General features: G+C 38.1%; 1 protein-coding gene across 2 annotated transcripts in view; it reads left to right on the top strand.

Moving 5' to 3' along the window:
- srgap3 (SLIT-ROBO Rho GTPase activating protein 3) overlaps nucleotides 1–19070 on the top strand; it is a 60218-nt gene that overhangs the window by 15423 nt on the left and 25725 nt on the right. For both annotated transcript variants that reach the window (XM_078248475.1, XM_078248474.1), the window contains 3 exons: nucleotides 1776–1971; nucleotides 10098–10260; nucleotides 14934–14996. In XM_078248475.1, coding sequence (XP_078104601.1) covers nucleotides 1776–1971; nucleotides 10098–10260; nucleotides 14934–14996 — 422 coding nt within the window. The remainder of the gene's footprint in view (nucleotides 1–1775; nucleotides 1972–10097; nucleotides 10261–14933; nucleotides 14997–19070) is intronic.

The following is a 19070-nucleotide window of genomic DNA, read 5'->3' as shown; positions in this document are numbered from 1 at the left end:
GAGGGCTTGGCTGACCAAATTACACCCTCAACAGCATGGAAACACAGTCTGTGTCACTGAAGTGGTTTCACCATTCAGTCAGCAGTTCATCTGCGTGGCAGAGTGTCACTGCCATGGCTCAGATATCTATAAAATCCATCCATGATCCTTCGCTTTTAGGATTATAACTTGCAATAACTCATCAAGGATGTTGCAACATGCAGTGACTTACATTTAGGAAGTTCCTTTTTCCATTGCTGCTTTCAAGTGCATTACCATGCAGACCTTTTGAAGACTGAAATAAACACAAACAAGTGTTTTAGTTGGAGGAAAAGCTTGAATGAGCCGGACACATAAATTCTGTGAAGTGCATAATGTGATAGATTGTGTATTACTGGCTGATGTTATTGTTATAAATGAAGAAATTCAACATTTTCTAAAGAAACCTAAGATGCTCACCATTTCATTTTGTCACCACACTGTTGGTTTGAAGAAATCCTAAAGATCACAAAAAAAACACTGAAAGCATACAGTACAAGCGCTATGATAAAACCACTGCTGGATGTGCTGTAATCTGGAATTCTTGTCATTTAAGTATACTGCTAGACTTGACTTAGGAACTGCGCTAAGGCAAATGGTGTTTGTATGTGACAATAATACGTCTTAAATATGAGATAATCAAACAACATTTTGGTTTCTAATAAAGGATGCTCATTAGTTCAGGAGGTTTCCTTCCTCTTGTGAAGTGACACCACTCATCCTGTTTGTGGTAGCTTCTTCCATCAGGTTGTGTTTCTGTTCTGCAAAATGGGTTTCTCTATTCCTGAGCAGAGGCATCATTGCTGCTGATGACAGCACTACACAGAGGAATCAGGTTTCTGTTGTGGGTTCCCACTGGCATGAAAGATCTGTCGTCTGCCTGGCAGCATCAGGTTCCACTGAAGGAGAAATAAAACTCTTCTACTCTCTCCAAGTGGATCTATGAGAGGTCATACACACACATGTCACTTTACAGCTTGGCATGGAGCCTCACTGGTCATTCTCACTTACAGCTAGAGGCTTTATGTTGCTGCTGGTCTAAAGGAGTGTAATAAAATAGCTTAGAATAACGGCATTTGATTATTAGTAATTGCATACACCAACATTGTAATATACTGTAGATTGTAGATGATTGGTTTAGCAGCCCTGCTTGACGTGTTAAATGTGTTCCTATGTGACTGTGACATGTTGCATTTTGTGCTATAATGCTTCTCAGATAATGAAAGGCAAGTTCAAGCTCTTCACATATTTCCCATTAAATATTATTAGCGCTCCCTATATGTACAAACCTCCTGTCTTACATGGTAGCTTGATCAAAAATGACTAAATAATCTTAAAGGTGCTACAAATATGATGTTATTTCAATAAATTATTACTGTGTCAGTTAATCGTTAGGCAGCATTTGTCTGAAGATTGGCATTTGCTACAAAAGTCATTACACAGCATTTTAGTGCATGTTGAGTCACCATGTTAGATTTTAAGGAAAACCTGCCCAAACTGCTTCATCTTCCTTTAGTCAATCAACATCTAAAACATGCACAGGCTCAGTAAGTGTCAATGCAGAAACCATCCTACAACTTCAAATGAGTGTGTGGAAAATGAATACCTGAGAAATACCTTCTAGGGCAAATAATGTAATACACTTCATAATAATGCTTGACAACATCATGGCATATTGCTTTTGACGTTGTGTACTGTTGTGACAGCAGTATAAACAGTTGACTCATACCATTTTTGTTTGGTGTTTTGATGGACAGAGATCCGTAACCAGCTGGTGGAGCAGTTCAAATGTTTGGAGCAACAGTCTGAGTCTCGTATCCAGCTGCTGCAGGACCTGCAGGAGTTCTTTCGCCGCAAAGCAGAGATTGAACTGGAATACTCCCGCAGCTTAGAGAAACTGGCCGAGAGGTTCTCCTCCAAGATCCGCAGCTCCAGGGAACACCAACAGTTCAAGTGAGTTTCCCTCTCTGCCATGCAGCGACATGTGCTGCTAACTGTTGCCTGTACAGTGTTTGTGCATTTGAGAGGGCGTTGGTTTTGGTTAAGTATCTTTATCTATCCAAAGGAATGTAGTCTCCTGAAAAAACAGAAATGCTCATTTGCATCCTCTCCAAATTATGGCCTTGTTTGTGTGCTGTTGTTTTAAAGCAGCAGCATTTTCACATTTACTTTGCTTATTGTTGTTTACTTTAACTGAACAGATTTTTGTTCATCAATGTTTGTAAAGCTACTGTCCCTTTTTCCTTTTAACGTGTACCCAGACCACAGGCATCCATATGCCAAGTGACTTTATCCCCCTTTAAACACGTCAGTATTTATAACCTGGCCGTAAGACCCAACCCTGTTGCTAATCACAGTGCCTTGTTTGATTACAGTGCAAAACTATACAACAAACTACTCCAATATAATTATGTACTGTAAGGGAATATCTATTATTACAGTCAAGCTCTTTATGACGTCTTCAAAGGTCAGCTGGTTCTGGCAGAATGATGAGGATGCAGTTCATTAAAGAAGTTGAGAAGAAGGCTTTGAGTTAAGCTTTATGCTTTATTATGTTTTAAATGGCATCCATTACATGGCAGACTCTCATTAAGTTCTACATCAGGCAGAAACGTGTTTATTAAATGAAAAAACACATCATGATTTCAAGATAGTTACTTATTAGTGAAACTAGTACGGTAGTTATTGGTTGTGTACATGTTTGCTTGATTGTTGACAAGTTGAACCTTTGTAGTTGGAGGGCTAACAGCAAAAGAGACATCACCGTATTATAGAAATGTTATTGACTAACAAGGATGGATTAGTTGTTATAGATTAAAATGTGTGCTCAAAGTATCTACAGTATATTGTACCAAATTATAATGCAATATTATAGAATTGTAAAACTACACTTAAACAATATACAAATGCAATTATAGAGTAAATTACTTCCTATTACCTTTACTGGATTTAATTATTTTACATTTAATATTTTGTGAAGGAAAGACTGAGTCTGTTGAAGAGAAAGGTAAAGCATGGTGAAATACAGAAAAGCCTGAATAGACCTTAGCGAGGGAAAACAGTGAGGGAAACCGTGAATAAGAAACACCATTGAATGTCATCAGATCACAGTCAGCTCACCTGAGCCTTGACCTATTTAGATTTGTAGCTCTTGAAAAACTGAAATGTATGCTGGTGAAAAAAAAGAGGGATCGTCTGCAGAGAAACCACACTCAACACATTGGTACATGACTCACGCAGGGCATGAAATTAAGTGCTGCCGCTCCCTAAATCAAGCACCTCAGGCAAGCAGGGAAGCTTAGTTCAGTCTGGAAACATGACACAAAGACAGCTTTGATCTGGCAGCAGATCTCAGAGATGAATCTACCCCAACATATATATAGTCTAACCCCAGCTCTGATTCCTGCAAATAGAAACAGCAGGATTACATTCCTTACATTAATATATTTAGAATCCTGAAATGTGTATTGTGTCATCATGTGTAGTATGAAAAGGTCTGTCTAGCTCTGAAACGCTCACTGATCTGCTGCATGATAAAATGTTATTAATAGCCTGCTCAAATGAAAACAAAACACAGATGTTCAAGTCTCCTGCTCAGGGTGTGAAATCTTTTTTTGTTTTTGGACTAACACAGAAAATACAGTAAATGCTGTAAATACTACAGTAAAACAAAACCCCTGTATGTTTTTCAGTAAATACAGTAAATGACAACACAATTAATACATTTAATTGGGCAGTAATGCAAACTGCTGCATTTGCATAGATGGTACTGTAACATTATGCACAACATGCATAGTGTATCCACACAGTACCTTTCTGCTCATATTTGACAGTTTGGACAATAGGGCTTTCCTAAGGTGGTAATTGATCATATGATCCACAAAAACAGATACGCTTGCTGTGGCCCCTGTTTTGAAATGTTGCTATCCATCTACGAGAAGCCAATTCACCTTATTAAATAGTTTCAATATGAAGAGAAGTAGGTTTGATTATTAAGTATCATTTATACATGCCAACCAAGTGCGTTACAGTTATTTTTACAAACTGAAAGTTTGGGGATATGAATGTGTGTTTCATTGTGCCTTCTGTTCCTCATTGGTAAACAAGATAAATAACTATCAGCAAATCAAAGTACTTTTATTTGAGTTGGGCTTATTGACACTCTTGATACAGAATAAGATCATGTAGAAGTGTGTAGATATGTACACATACTGTATTTAGGAGAGCAGTGTGTGTGAAGTGAATGCGGATTTGACTGGATAATTGAGTCCAGATGTGTTAGAGGAGGTGTGCATCACTGTGGCGTCTAAGACTTGGCTGATAGTAGACAGAACTGTGCTGCTGCTGCTTCTGTGACACAGTGGCTTACACTTTTGACTACAGTTGATCCTATCCACATAGCAAGGGACAGGTGTTGGAAATAAAGCCCTAATGCTCAGACACATGTTCTAATAATATTACACTTTACACTGCCTAGATCATGGCAGACTTAAAAGCCCGAAGTCAACAAGTGTCTCAGTGCGGTGTCTTGACAAAAAGCACACAAAAGCACACAAACTCCATCAAAAACATTAAAGAGACTTAAAAACATTTTAAGTCTCTTTTTTTTGTGAACATACTTAATTGATTTTTAATCTATGAAATTGTCATCTATATGTCATCTATGATATAACAAATCTGAACTATCCTTTTCCCGACCCCTGTCAACATGCCTGTGACTGTCATTCATTGCAGTAAAAGTTGTGCTCTGTAAACTATGCATTGTACTGCAGAAAAGTACTTCAGAAGCAGCCTAGTATCTTGTGCCTACTTATACCTTTTATGTTTTCAAGTAGCAGTCAAAACAGAAAAGTAAAATAGAGTAATTTTGACCAGGACAGACATCCATATGTGCTGGATTACAGCCTTTAGCCTGTTGGCTGAACCCTCCCAGTGCACATTCATTAGCAAGCTGAATGCCACAGTGATTTACAGATACTGCAGCTACAGCTGCATGGCAGCAATCATTGTGCTCTTCCACTTTACCTCACTTGTCACAGTGAAAAGACACACCAAAGGGTTACTGAGCTGCCCTATACTGCAGTTGCTGTGCCAGATAGTGCACTACTTCCTTTATCTTACTGTTTCACAGTTCCTGAGAGACAACAGCTACCCCATCAAATAATGTATAATGTACCCCATCAAAAGTGGATGGGTTTGTGTGTGTGTGTGTGTGTGTGTGTGTGTGTGTGTGTGTGTGTGTGTGTGTGTGTGTGTGTGTGTGTGTGTGTGTGTGTTAATCTCTTTGTGTGTGTATCCAGGCAATTGTTTGGGAGCAACTGGGGGAGAAAATTGCTTGGTATCTTTACAGCGCCAGATCTTTTCACTACATACATACTAGTATATGTGAGTTATTTTAGTTTTAAAGCTGCTTTTGGTCATTTTCTCTGTTCATTTCATGGTCACCAGCTTTAAAAATGAATCAACGTGTTTCTTTTAACAACATTTAAGTGTCCAGAACACAGTTGTCTTTAAAGAGCCACTATGATAAAGAGTGATGCAATGCTTTTGTTATGATATAATTATGATGAATGATGTCTGCTGCATAGTACCAGATGCTTTAATGGTGCTTTTTGCATTGGCACCATACTACAGCTATAGTTTTAGTCCCATTTTGTGTAACTATGTAGTCGAAGCATAGCGGCTCTCAGGAGCTAGGGGCAAAGGGTAAAAGGTTCAACTATATCTGTTTAGGCCTGGTTTGTTTGAACACAGCAGTCCATTCCCTGCTTTTGTCAGGTTGACAAGTCCAGCTGATGGAAGTCAGTATGTACAACATCAAAAGATTAACTGGTTTGCAGTTTGTTTTTCAGATCTTGTCAAACCCTTTATTGACGCTGCACTGTACTCCGCTCTGCTCTGGCCCCTGTGTCTGTGCAGCTGTGCATTATTAAATGTTGGCAGTGTGTCTGTTCACAAAAAAAAGAAAAAAATGCAAAATGATGTGCAGATCTGCGCTGTAGGATATTGAAGCCCTGCTTGAAAACTGAGGCAAAACAAATTTAAATGGCAAAGCTGGCTGCATGTGCCCACGTGCCCCTTGTCTTTTGAAACTGTGTTTGGCTCCTTCTTTTCCTTGGCTGTTTCATTGATAAGCAGCATGCAGGCAGTGTGGAGGAGATTAAAGGCCTTCACAGAGCCTAGTCCTGGTTTGATAAATACACACTTCCTTCTGGAAATCCTGGCTCAGACACATCATAGGCCCTGGGTGATTAGATGGTGGCATCCAGTGCAGCCATTCTTAAAGCACATGCACTGTTGTATATAATGCTTACTCATTCAGGGTATGTACACTATGGAACCAGTTTGCCATCAATTAATCCTTGAATCAAAGGATTATTGCAATATTTTCCAACCATACAGTACACTCTTTTCTCTGTTTATGAATTCACTTCCACTGTTTCTGTTTCTGATCTTCTTCACGCTACTTAATGCATTCACAGATTATACGGCATGTGTGTGTCTGCCTCAGAGAGACAGTGATGCAATGCAGAACATGTAAAAACCATGGAGACAGCCAGGCAGTGCTTTTCAGGACGAGACAGATGTAATAGGATGCCATAAAGCTGCACTCGTCTCTCCTCCTCTTCCTTCTCCCTTCTCTAGAGACTCTCAGAGCTCATTGCTTGCCTTCTGCATGTTAATGATATGCTGTGAATAAATACAGAGGGCATTGAGCCATCCAAAACCAACCCTTTTGAAGCCCTCTAGATTAATTGAACCGCATGCTCTCGACTGATACTCAGCCTTTTCACGGGAAATCAGCGAGGAGAAGTAGGCACAGAGTAGAGATGAATGAGTTTAGCTGCATGCTGAAGTCGATCCTTTGTGATGGATAGGCCACTGTATAAGAGCCGGTATAGAAAAGGTAATGTCTCTTTCCCATAAAACAAGTCGAGGAGCTACATTTATTACTCTGTTAAAATACTCCCAGAGATGCTGCTGGTACACAAGCCTAATTACCAACCTTCTGCCTCAAATTCCTGTAAAATGAGAACAGCAACTGGTGAAAAGAGATCTTGTGTCCTTTGTCTGTTTCACTCTTCGAGACTTTAACCCTGAGCATTAAAAATATATATCTGGTCACTTTTTTAGACCTTTTTAGACCATCTTATTCATTTTTCCCTTAATTATCATCCTTGTTTCTTTCCTTCCTTTCCACCCTTACATTTTGATAATTTTGGTCATCCTCTGACTTTTCATTTCATTCATTTTCATTTTTTACAATTTTAATTGGTCTGCTACTGTTTGCTGGTCTAAACTAATGACATTTTCATCACCCTCAGCTGTACTTTGTGTTTGCTGCTAATCAACAAATCTCAGCATGCTAACACTAAGATGATGCACATGATAAATATTAAACCTGCTAAACATCAGCAGCATTGTGAGCATGTTAGCATTCTGCATGTTGGCATTTAGCTCAAAGCACCGATACACCTAACAGAGGCGCTACCATGTCTATAGACTCTTAGTTCTGTTGGATGCATTATGACCATCACTTTTTTAATCTATAAATTGCTGGCTAACAAATACTTTTATGGCCTTTATGTTCCAAAATTGTATATTAAATTCCAATATTATCACTGTGGCATAAAAATAAATATCCTGGTACTCTAGTCAAGTAAAACACCTAATAATCTAAAAGGAAAGAGTGATTTAAGCAGCAGATTTTGAAACAGTGTTACATTTGGGACTACAGGTCCACAAGCACGTTTAACCATAAGAAAAAGGCCAAGGATTTACCTGAAAAGTGTTTGAGCGGAAAGCAGAAGAGCTAAAGAAAGCTAAAGAAGGGACTAAAATGGGATCCTGGTTGTGCTTAGGGATGTGATGAAGCATCTCTGATCACTTTTAGGGATTAGCAGAGAGTATGGTGCTTGCTTCCTAAACCTCTCAACTACAATTATACACAGAGGAGCTGCATCCCTTACAGGCAGATAGGTCAGTCAAGCAGAACTGGTACAAAATGAGGGATGGTGAGACAGTAGAAATAGGCCATCCCAGAGGAGCGACGGAGAATATGCTCTACATCAGGGCCGCTATTGTTAGTAAAACCTAAGCCCTACGCATCCTTTGAATAGTCTGTCAGTCGGGTTCAACTCATTTTGATACAGCAAATTAATGTTCAGTTTAATCATTTTATTATTACCTCTTGATTGCAAACTGAAATGTGGTGTGAATCTATGGTTGGATGTTCTCTGCTCTTTCAAATTACCGTTACGTTTCTGTAATAGCAAATTAATTGACTCGCTTTTCAGACAAAGTGCGTCTTAGGACACCATTCTCAATCTAACGTTGACTAATGATGCAGACCCAGTAATAAGTGGATAGATGAAGTTTTTGACACATGCCATCCTGTTTTATGCCCGGCACTGACGTCATGAGAACAATGTGCTGATGTTTGTGTCCTGTCAGCTTGGTGTAAGTGTGTTTAGGGGCAGAGTTAAGTAAAGGAATAATCGGAGAAGCACTCTGGAGTAGACAGATATCAACTTTATTAGATGTGATTAGCATTATGGAAGCTCTCTGAAGGAAGGCTCTTTGATGTTGGTGCTGCTCATTTCTTTTTTCTGTGCCACAGTGAAACCCTATCCCCCCTGCTCTGCCTCTCTCCCTCCTTTGCTCTCATTTCCCCCTCTCTCTCTTTGTCTCCTCCTCTGGGTTGGGTGATTGATTATATAGTATCCAGACAAGGTATGGGTTTGAAGGGACAGTGTTTGTGTGTGTCTGGTTCGATGGTTATGTGCCTTGGTCTTTTCTATTTGAAATCACCAGAGGCGGAGACAGTTTAAACTGAATATGCAGCAATCAGGGCCCATGACTCTCTAGATCATTATGGTCACCAGCCTTATACACCTACAACAAGTTGATGCCTTACTAGACTGAAGCATTGTTTGGAGTGTGCTGAAAGACATACACCAAAAAAGAAAAGAACGAAGGAGACATTGTGGTATTTATGCCACAATGTTTCCTTCTTTCTTTCCTACCCCAACACGGTGTCTTCTTTCAGCAGATCATATTTGTAGCTATATTGTTTCCAATAACTTCAAATACTTTTATCTTTATTATTACTGCATATAAAACACCATAGTGCATTATTTAGTCCTGTTTGGACTCACTTATTATTGCTATTCTTCCAATAACCATTTAAGTATTGGAAAATAAATAATTCCGTATATTTTTAGCGGCATGGCTCTAGGGATGGCAATGTTAGGTAAGCGGACAGTCGGCCCACCACTTTGGTCTAGACTGACATATCTCAACAACCATGAAATCTTGTACAGACATTCATGGCCTGGGTAAAAGAGATCTTGTGTCCTTTGTCTGTTTCTTTCTTCAAGGCTTTAACCCTGAACATGAATATATACCTGGACACTTCCAGACCTTCTTATTCCTTAATTTAGAGTTTTTCTGATTATCAACCTTGTAAAAAAAATTTAAACTGTCAAATTCACCATTTTGGTCTAGACTGAAATATCTCAACAACTATTAAATGAATTACCATGATAGTTTGTATTCATGGTCCCCAGAAGATGAATCCTACTCGCTTGTTTTTTTTTTCCTTTAGTTTTTAGTGAATGTCTCAACAACTATTGGATGGATTATCAGGAACTTTGGTGCAGCCATTCATCACCTCACAGGATGAATTGTAATAAATTTGGTGCTGGTATCTTAACGTTTCATCAACGCCACCAAAAATTCAAAACTTGACTTTCTCCAGTACATGCAAAACGAATGACATTCCCATCAGCCTCAGCTGTGTGCATGCTAACACACTATACTAACATAGTAAACATGGTTAACATTACACATGCTACACATCAGCATCCTAGCATTGTCATTGTGAGCATGTTAGCATGCTGATAGCATTTTGGTCAAAGCACTGCTGTGCCTAAGTACAGCCTCACAGAGTTGCTAGCGTGGCTGTTGACTCATAGTTCTGTTTAAACTGGGATTATGCAAATGACTATTTCAATTCACTACCACCTGTCCATATTGTAACAATCCTGCATTTGTCCTGTTTTTATTTTTTTTATTAGAAAAGACCAGCACCTGCTGTCCTCAGTAAACTGCTGGTACCTGGTGCTGAACCAGACAAGGCGAGAGAGCCGTGACCATGCCACCCTCAGCGACCTCTACACCAACAATGTCATTGCCCGCTTGGCCCAGATCAGCGAGGACATCATCCGCCTGTTTAAGAAGGTCAGTGAGACTATCATCCTTCCCTCTTTGTTTAATGCTACCATCTTATCACCACAGTGCACACAATTTCAGAGTTAGAAGGACAATACAAATACCAAGCAATTTGCTGAGGAAAGTGTTTTCATCTCTCTGTTATTGTAAACTTTGGGCCTCGTTGTCATGCCTTGGTGTTGCTATAAAGTTGAACTTGCAAGGTACGAATTTGCAACAGCTAAAATGAAAGCTACTTCTCTACGTTTTGGCTTCAGTTTGGCCTAAGCATACAAACTGATGGAAGCCCAAATAATTGTGGTTGCTATGAGCTCTGTCTCAGTGCAGATAGATTTAGTAGAAGGTGTACGAGATCTGTCTGGCAAAACAGCATGAGGAAAAGTGAAGCTAAGAAACCCCTCGTCCAACACCCTGCAACCCCTACAAGTGTGAGCAACATCTGGCTCACTGTCAGCACATAGCAGAGATTACTGAGGTCTTATCCAAACATCAGAACCCTGTTTTCACCTTGCAGGCCCTCCTGTATGTGAGCTGCACTCTGCTTACTAGGCTCCATTCAGAGGTGTGTGTGGACGTGTGTGTGTGTGTGTGTGTGTGTGTGTGTGTGTGTGTGTGTGTGTGTGTGTGTGTGTGTGTGTGTGTGTGTGTGTGTGTGTGTGTGTGGACATGTGTCTGTGTGTGTCTACTTGTGTGGATGACAGTGCAGTGTTGGTGAGAAACTGTGCCAGATCTGAAAAAGGAGAAACACTCTGTCCTTTTGAAGTCAGGTGCCCTCAGGTAGCTTTTTCTATATTTAAAAGAATGAATGGATGGCTCTGCTGCTGACAGATATATTGGGAGGCAATAAATAATGCGTCAAAACGTCATGGAGCTCTGCAGAAAATTTAAAATGTTAAACAGAAACGAAGAAGAGTAAAAGAGCTTTGGATGATTGACTGTTGGACATAACAAGGTGATCAAGGGCAAAAAGTTGTTGACAAAAACTTGATCAAGGGCTTGTTTAGCATATAAATGACAAACAAAACTGTGACTTATAGTGGGAATGTATCATATTACAGAAATTATATATTGTATTTATTTGTGATGTGAAGATCAATATGTTATGATACCATACATGTATAAATGGTAGTCTATTCTCCTCCAGTCTCAAATGCAATGCAATTACTACAGGAGTGGCAAATGTGAATGTACAGATGGCACGGTTTCTGTTTCCATGACTCTCAATATAAATTAATTGCAAAGAGAATATATTAATACATAAATTACAGCCGGTCCAACTGTGCTACTTTCTGCCTTTCATAGAGGGGAGATTTTAAGAATGTATACTAACATGCGTTTCTATAAGGGCTGTTACAATACGACCCGCCACAGCTCTTACAGTGTGTTGCATCACAGTGGTTTACTCGCTGGTTGAACCCTTCTGCTCTCCCTGAGCCTCTGCGGTACAGGCTGCAGTCTGTCTCACTTCAGAGCAACTGATGCATACAGATGCCGTTCACCAGCTGCTGAAGCCCTCTGAGGACATTCCCCATTTATCACATTCAGTCCAGTGCTTGTTTGAATAGGACTTAATGCCTGCACTCCAGATACAAACAAAATAAAAAGATAAAACCCCTCTTGTATTACTAATGTTATTACTCTTCTGGGTACATTTCATAATCTAATTTATTAAAGAACTGTTGGAGCAAGATTTTGTTTGAGGTTTTCCCATTTTGATGATTAGTTAAGTTTGTAGCCACTAAAAGTTTTTGCAATTAGTTGCTCAGCATTAATAATCAAACGTTTCATGGGTGGTTCTTTGGTGGCCTGTTTTCTTTTTTTTAATTCACTACTTTAATGGGGCTCCGCTCCCTGACTCACAGTGTAAGGAAAAATAATTTATGCAACACTTTATGTTAATAGTGTATAGTATGTTTTGTAAAAACCTTAAGTGAATATCCACTAAATCAAATTTACCAAAACAAACTGAAACAGAGAACCAAGTGTTGTGATTTAAAACTGTAAATTTCATGATCCCACCACTATATGGTAACATTAAAGGTCCCATATTGTACAAAGTGAAATTTCAATGTCTTTGTTAATTATAAAGCAGGTTGAGGTGCTGTTTAAATACTGTGAAAGTATCAAAACGCTCAATCAACATAGAAATGAACACAGTCCAAATTCAGAAACTGCCTTTAAACGAGCCGTCAAGACTTCTGTACTATTGTGATGTCACAACCATGGGCGTAAATCTGATCTAACAGTAGGGGGGGGACAATAAACATAACATTTCTGAAGAGCAATTTTTGAAGGGGAAACAAATAATACAGCCACATTTCTACTCGTAGAGGACATGTGTACACATGGGAAAGACTTAATACTATCGTTAGTGTAGCATGGAGACTGTACCATTATCCTTCTTTTCAGTGTTTCTCTTGATTCAATGAAAAAGCTGACTAAATTGACCAAAATATTCTTCTTTAAAACCATGTATTTATTTTAAGTTGTTTACAATCAAGCCACAAACATACCTTAAAACATAATGACTTATTTTGAAAAAGTGTCCCCATATAAAGGAAATACAATACTTTTGTATGCTTGTTAAATTAGCTGATCATAATGTTAATTAGCGAGCCACTGGTAAAGCTCATCTGCTCACCCTGACAGCCACATGAGCCACACTGTCTGCAGCAAACCTATCGATCAGCCACTTAACATCATATTGAACAAAACACAACTGTAGATCTTCAATATTAACCCTAATGTCAGTTCACACACATAACGTTAGGCTTATCGGCGTGGTAACGTTAGTTGTAGTGGGTGCATTTCTATCCAACAAGCTATTAAACAAGCTAGGTAACGTTACATTATATTACTAACATAGCAAATTTTTGTCATGACTAATTCATTAATTACTCAGCATCATTTCCATTTGAGAAAAGAACAACGTCATCCAATGTTTAATGTGAATAAAATAGCCTTGAACCGCCTACTTACTAGCTACATTCCTGTCACTACCGAGTCGAGTGCAGATCGATTCCTGACGTACAGCAGGCAGTGGACCAAACCACTGTGAGGCAAAGGAGGGGGAACTCAAAATGTTCCTAAACTTAAAAAGCATTTTTTGGGGTTTGTATTGTTTTACTACTTACACAGATATTGTAAGTATACATTTTTTATTTACAATACACAGCATGGTTTTCTAGGGGGGGGGGCAACCCTTAGATGGGGGGGGTCCTGACCCCCCCGACTCCCCTGGGATTTACGCCCTTGGTCACAACTATACTATATATAGGTAGAAAGTGCCGGTACAGTGCTGTTACTGTCATTCCCTTGCTGAAATGATGGTGCGGAGACTCCAAGAACACAGATACTGAAGAAGTGGAAATGCTGGCCAATCAGAGCAGACTGGGATTTTTTGAGAGGGGGGCTTAAAGAGACAGTGTTTCAGACAGAGGGTGAATACAGGTATATTCAGACAGACAGTATGAGAAAGATAATGTGTTTTTTTTAAACATTAAAGCATGTAAACATGTTCAAGTAGAAACCAAAAAAAACAAGTATGAACCTGAAAATAAGCATGATATCGGACCTTTAAGGACAAATTAAAAACAAATGTAATAGACGAATAATTATAGTCACATTTTAGGGAGTAGAATTAACTGTGCGGCTTTATTAGGTGTTTGCTGAATCTCTGGCAGTTTCTTCTAAACAAAACATATTAATATAATGGTAATGGCAGCAGGAAGAAATTGTGGCTTAAGCAATCTTTTCACTATTAAAATGAGATATGACGCAGGAAATAGTTGTTCCTCTTGATGCATTATTACTTTTTATTTATCTTTGTAGAGCACAATGACACACAATTGGACAGTGTTTTTCTTTGTCAGAAGATATCACACATTGTTTTCACCCCTTGATGCACTTCACACATGCACACACTGCAAAAGTCTAAATATGAGGTGTGATGTAATGTGCAATATTCACAGGAAGTTAAATGCACATGTGGCAACAAGACATCATGTCTTTTCTAATCAACAGCAGAGAGATACAGTAAGTTTGTCAAGTAAATGTGTACTTAAGATGTACGACTAAGAAATTTAAAGCCCAACAATGATTGCTTGTACATTGTACCATAGATTTGTGAGCCTCAGTATTACAGTAATTTTATTTTTGAGATCAGTGTCTTCCATATTTTCATTCCTCATTTCATTTCCTCATGCAGCCTGTTTCATGCTTGAGTGGAAGGAAGAGCCGATGAGATGGAAGAAGTGGTGTGCTTTTGGTTGAGAGAATAACATTTGAATTCAATTAGTCTGACTTAGTAGTAATAGAACATGTATGACCAATAAAAACAAAAATTCTCAGTCAAGACATCTGGGACTGTGGAAGAAGAAGGTCTAAATAGACAGGGTTTATCTTTTGGTGAGCATTTACAGTAAGTGTCAGTCATTCATTTCAGAGGCATCTTGTAGTGTTGGACAAGTGGAAATTCTGACCTGACGGTGGCACTATTGGGAAGTCAGATAATCACCAACGTCATTAGGATTTATATCCAATAGTTGTCGACATACTTCACTATAACTCGCCAAAGGCATAGTGTCAGCATAACCAACTGGGCTTGTTCCAACAGGTTACAGCTAAAGGCTGAAACATTATTTGTTGTCTAACCCCTGTTCTTTCTGCTTGCTGTGTTGTAGAGCAAGGACATTGGGATCCAGATGCACGAGGAGCTGGTGAAGGTGACAAATGAACTGTACACTGTAAGTCATGTTTTCTACTACTGTGTCTCCTACAGTTGGATCCCTCACACCTTATCTCATCATTGAGCTCATCCAGTTAATTTTCCTCTCTCTTTCTCATCTGTCTGTTTTATTTCATGTTCTCTCTTTTTGTATTCTCTTTTATTGCTTTCTTCTTTGTGCATTATGAACTACTTGTGCTTTCCTCGATTGAATAAAAGTGTATTTTCTTTTGAAAGATTAGGCTTTGCCCAAGTGTACACACCAAGTAAAGCAAATACAAATGTCACTCTCATGCTGTCTGTGTTTCTGGAGTTAGTTTAATTCTGTCTTTATTATAACATGACAGGTTCCAGTTTATTAGGTACAGCTAGCTAAAACTCATACAGTCAAATGCAACAGCAATGAAATACATCCTACCTTCACATGAAATTTATAATGTTCACTTTTTGTCCAAAGGTGAGAGAAGTGTTAATTCAATTCCAAAATATTCCATCCCAAATAGATAATTTCATATCTCGATAACAATATATCATAAAACCTGTTTTCTGGTAGTTAAATAAATAGATTGTTTATATAAAAACAACCACATGGTAAAGCCATGAGTATTGCCATAGCGCAGTTTGGCTGCTAGTTTTTTCACATTGCGATAGAAACAATATAGAAAAATATACTCTATAGGCATTTTTATATCACTTTGACGATATATGTTGTCATATCGCCCAGCCCTAATTCAACCTCATGGTCATTTCGGAGGACGTAATTTGTGCTGCTGTTGTATTGCATTATACTGAGAGGAGAAGCTCATGAGAATGTGCTACATAAAATATTTGAAATTGATGTTGTATTACAGAGATATATTTATGTATTTATTGTATACAGCTTAGCACAAATGGGGTTGTGATGATGATGATCAGGTCCCTCTGTGGAGGGCTGTGAAATATCTGCCTGCCTTAGTACATGACTATCATTCGTTAGTCTGTGTTGTAGAGAGGTAAAGAGCTTTTTAGGAGAAATAATAAGCAGATTGCATAATCTGCATATTTTTTTTCTTAACAATGGATTCGCTCATTCATTTTAGGTCACCTGTTCCAGCTCAGTTGATTTGTTGTATCAATCACCACTTTGCTTTTCTCTTTGGATAATCAGTTACTATAATGACCAGTTTCTCTACTGCTACAATATGTAATCATTATCTTTGTTGTTGTTGTGTTGAAACGGTCTTGTGCTTCATTTTGATTTGCCAGTTGACAAAAAAAGTAGTCCATATAATTTTATACCTTTTACAGACAAAGTCACAAAGTGCTTCACATGATAAACACTTGTACAACTACAGTACAATCCAACAGAAAATATTATCATTCACTTCTCTATAAAGCAGCTTTTCTTCTCAGCCCAAATAACCATTTTTCTCTTTCCTTTTTTTATTTATTTATTTTACAGCGACCAACTCTTGGGCATCCTGCAGCTGCTTCCCATACGTTTTAATATAAAAAGGGGCTGAATGGATGTATGGATGGATGTTTCCTGTTGAACTTTATAGCCAAGAAGTTTGGTTTTCAAAAATTAGTATAACACAATTAGAAGGCAGTATTAAAGGCAGCATGTCTCCCAAGACCACATTTTCTCGGTTCTATTTTTAAATGAATTGTCAGCATATTAGACTGTGTTGTTACAACACTGTCAGATAACATAAGCAATAATCTTACATACTTAGTTGTTGTTTTTAATAAACATTGCCATCTTTGCGAATTCTTTTTACTTTTGTCTTCACTATTTCTACAACCATTTACAGTTGTATATTTATTCTATAATACTTCGTAAGAACTGAATTGTTAGTATATGGGATTTCCTGCAGATAGATGTATGTTAGAGATTAAGAGATACTGTACAGGTGCTGCACTGAGCACTCTGGGATGAGTTTTTATTGAGGGAGGTTTAGTGCCCAAAAACTGGATGAGCCCCATGCAACTTCAGCAACCTTCTGCCCCCTGAGGTTAAACAGAAGAGATGGCAGATTTGCCTTATATGACTTATTCATCCGTGCAATGTGATGAGAGTCAAACTACCAAAGGGCAGTGCTGGCAACTCTCCCTGATCTTGCCATCTGTACATTTGGATGCTCCAATAGATCAGTGTTATGGAGAGCAAGTGATAACCAAAAGTGCATGAATCCATATGCATTTTAAAATGACTGTGTTATTGGCCAAATACATTTTAAAGACTGACGAATGTTGCTATACTCTACTCTTGACTTTATCTTAATAAATTAAAATGCAATTATTGTTTCCAAAGGTTATACCTGCCAGCCATTTCCAGCTTGGTTTCCAGTGTCAGGCTATATTTCAGGTTCAGTGAAACCCATGGAAATGAATCATTATTCTGTACCTTTATACTTTTTTACTATATATCTGTTTCACCCATTCTCCCCTCTCCGGCTAAGTTGAGAACAGTTCGATGCTGCATAGTAAAACTCATATGGTCCCTCTTCTCATGCTCTACTTGGCCTCAGCTGCAGTCTAGCTGAAAATTTCAAATCCAAATGTTGACATTTGGCCTTTTTCTTTCCGAACATAAGAATTGTGTGAAACTAAGGTGGAAAATTAATCCTTGTAGCAAAAATCACTTCCTATGAAAATAATAATACAACAAAATAAAACACCTACATTTTGACACTTAGTAATTGTTTTCTCACTCTAAACTATCCATCACATCATGACAATGCTTAAAAGCTTCTTTTTTTTCCTTAATGACTTTTATGTTTATTATTCTCAGTCTTGGGTTAGGGTATGTTTTATATATTGTTTTTTGTAATGCTGCCATTGTAAAGCTCTTTGGAACCAACTGTAATTAACGACAAATGAAGCTGACATGCCATTATTTATATAAAAGGATTTTCCAAGTTGCCATCATAATGTATGACAAAGTTTGACAATGCACAGGTAGGCATAGAAGTTATTTCACAAATGACCCTCAGGCAGCAGTAACGCTGTCTGTTGAAGTATAGTCTTTCAGGACTGCACCCTTGTTAGTATTTGATTGTACAGAAATAGCTAAATCAATAGCGTAGCCACATGGGGTTGCCTTGTGGTATTTTCTAACAGTTTTCACTGGCTTCCAACAAAACACATTATGGTGAAAGAAAACTGTGAAATCCCTTTTGGATCACTTGTTTCTCAGTGAGAGGTAAGGCTGTGAGCTAAAGCTATTTTAAAGAATGATGCTGCAGCAGGAGTGTTATTGAGATTGAAGATCCTGTTGTTGTTTTCGTTGTTGTGGCTTGTCATCAATACCAACACAAAATGAGAAATAGAAAAAGCCAGAATGTATGAAGAGCCAGCGACATATATCTCAGGGAAACTTGTTTTAATTTCCTGCCGCACTGACTTAATATCCCCACTGGGATCAATAAAGCTTATCTTATCTTTCTGATCCACCACCTTTTGTCTGATGTCTGCTCTTCAGTCTCAAACACAGTTATTCTTTTATGACAATCTCGATCTCAGGCCTGGGTGCTGGTTCCATTCACTCACTCATTTGTAGTTCATTCATTGTTTTCTCAGCAGTATTTAACAACATTTACTCACAGCTAGTTGGTAATGGAAAAATAAATATGTAAATATATCATAGCTGCTGCATATTTGGGGGGAAAAAAACATCAGATTTTTATATTTCAGATATATATATATATATATATATATATAACAAAAACAGATTTTTATTATTATTATATTTATATTGTGCATGATTGGTATATTTTAACCTTCTTAAAAAGTATCTACAATATCATTTGGTCTATTTAAAAATATTTTCATACCTAATCAGGTTGCTCTTGCATTGAATATACTTCTTTGGGCCTAATTTTTATCCACTGTTTTAATAAAGATGGCATCAAATTTTCTTGAGAGTTGTTTTGCTCATGTTTTATGTCCTTGCCAACTATATTTATAGATGATGTTATGGTCCCTAGCCAATTCCCTAGAATATTTAGATGCATGTTGAATAGAAGCCAAGCTCGCCTTGCATTCATTTTGAAAAACTTCTCACTGTTGGGTTTCTTTCACCAGCTCAGAAACTGCAGGAGTTAAATAGCCC

Source organism: Sander vitreus, chromosome 4 (assembly GCF_031162955.1).
Source record: "Sander vitreus isolate 19-12246 chromosome 4, sanVit1, whole genome shotgun sequence".
NCBI lineage: Eukaryota > Metazoa > Chordata > Actinopteri > Perciformes > Percidae > Sander > Sander vitreus.
The sequence above is the reverse complement of the archived record's forward strand: the minus strand, read 5'-3'. Positions and strand labels throughout refer to the sequence as shown.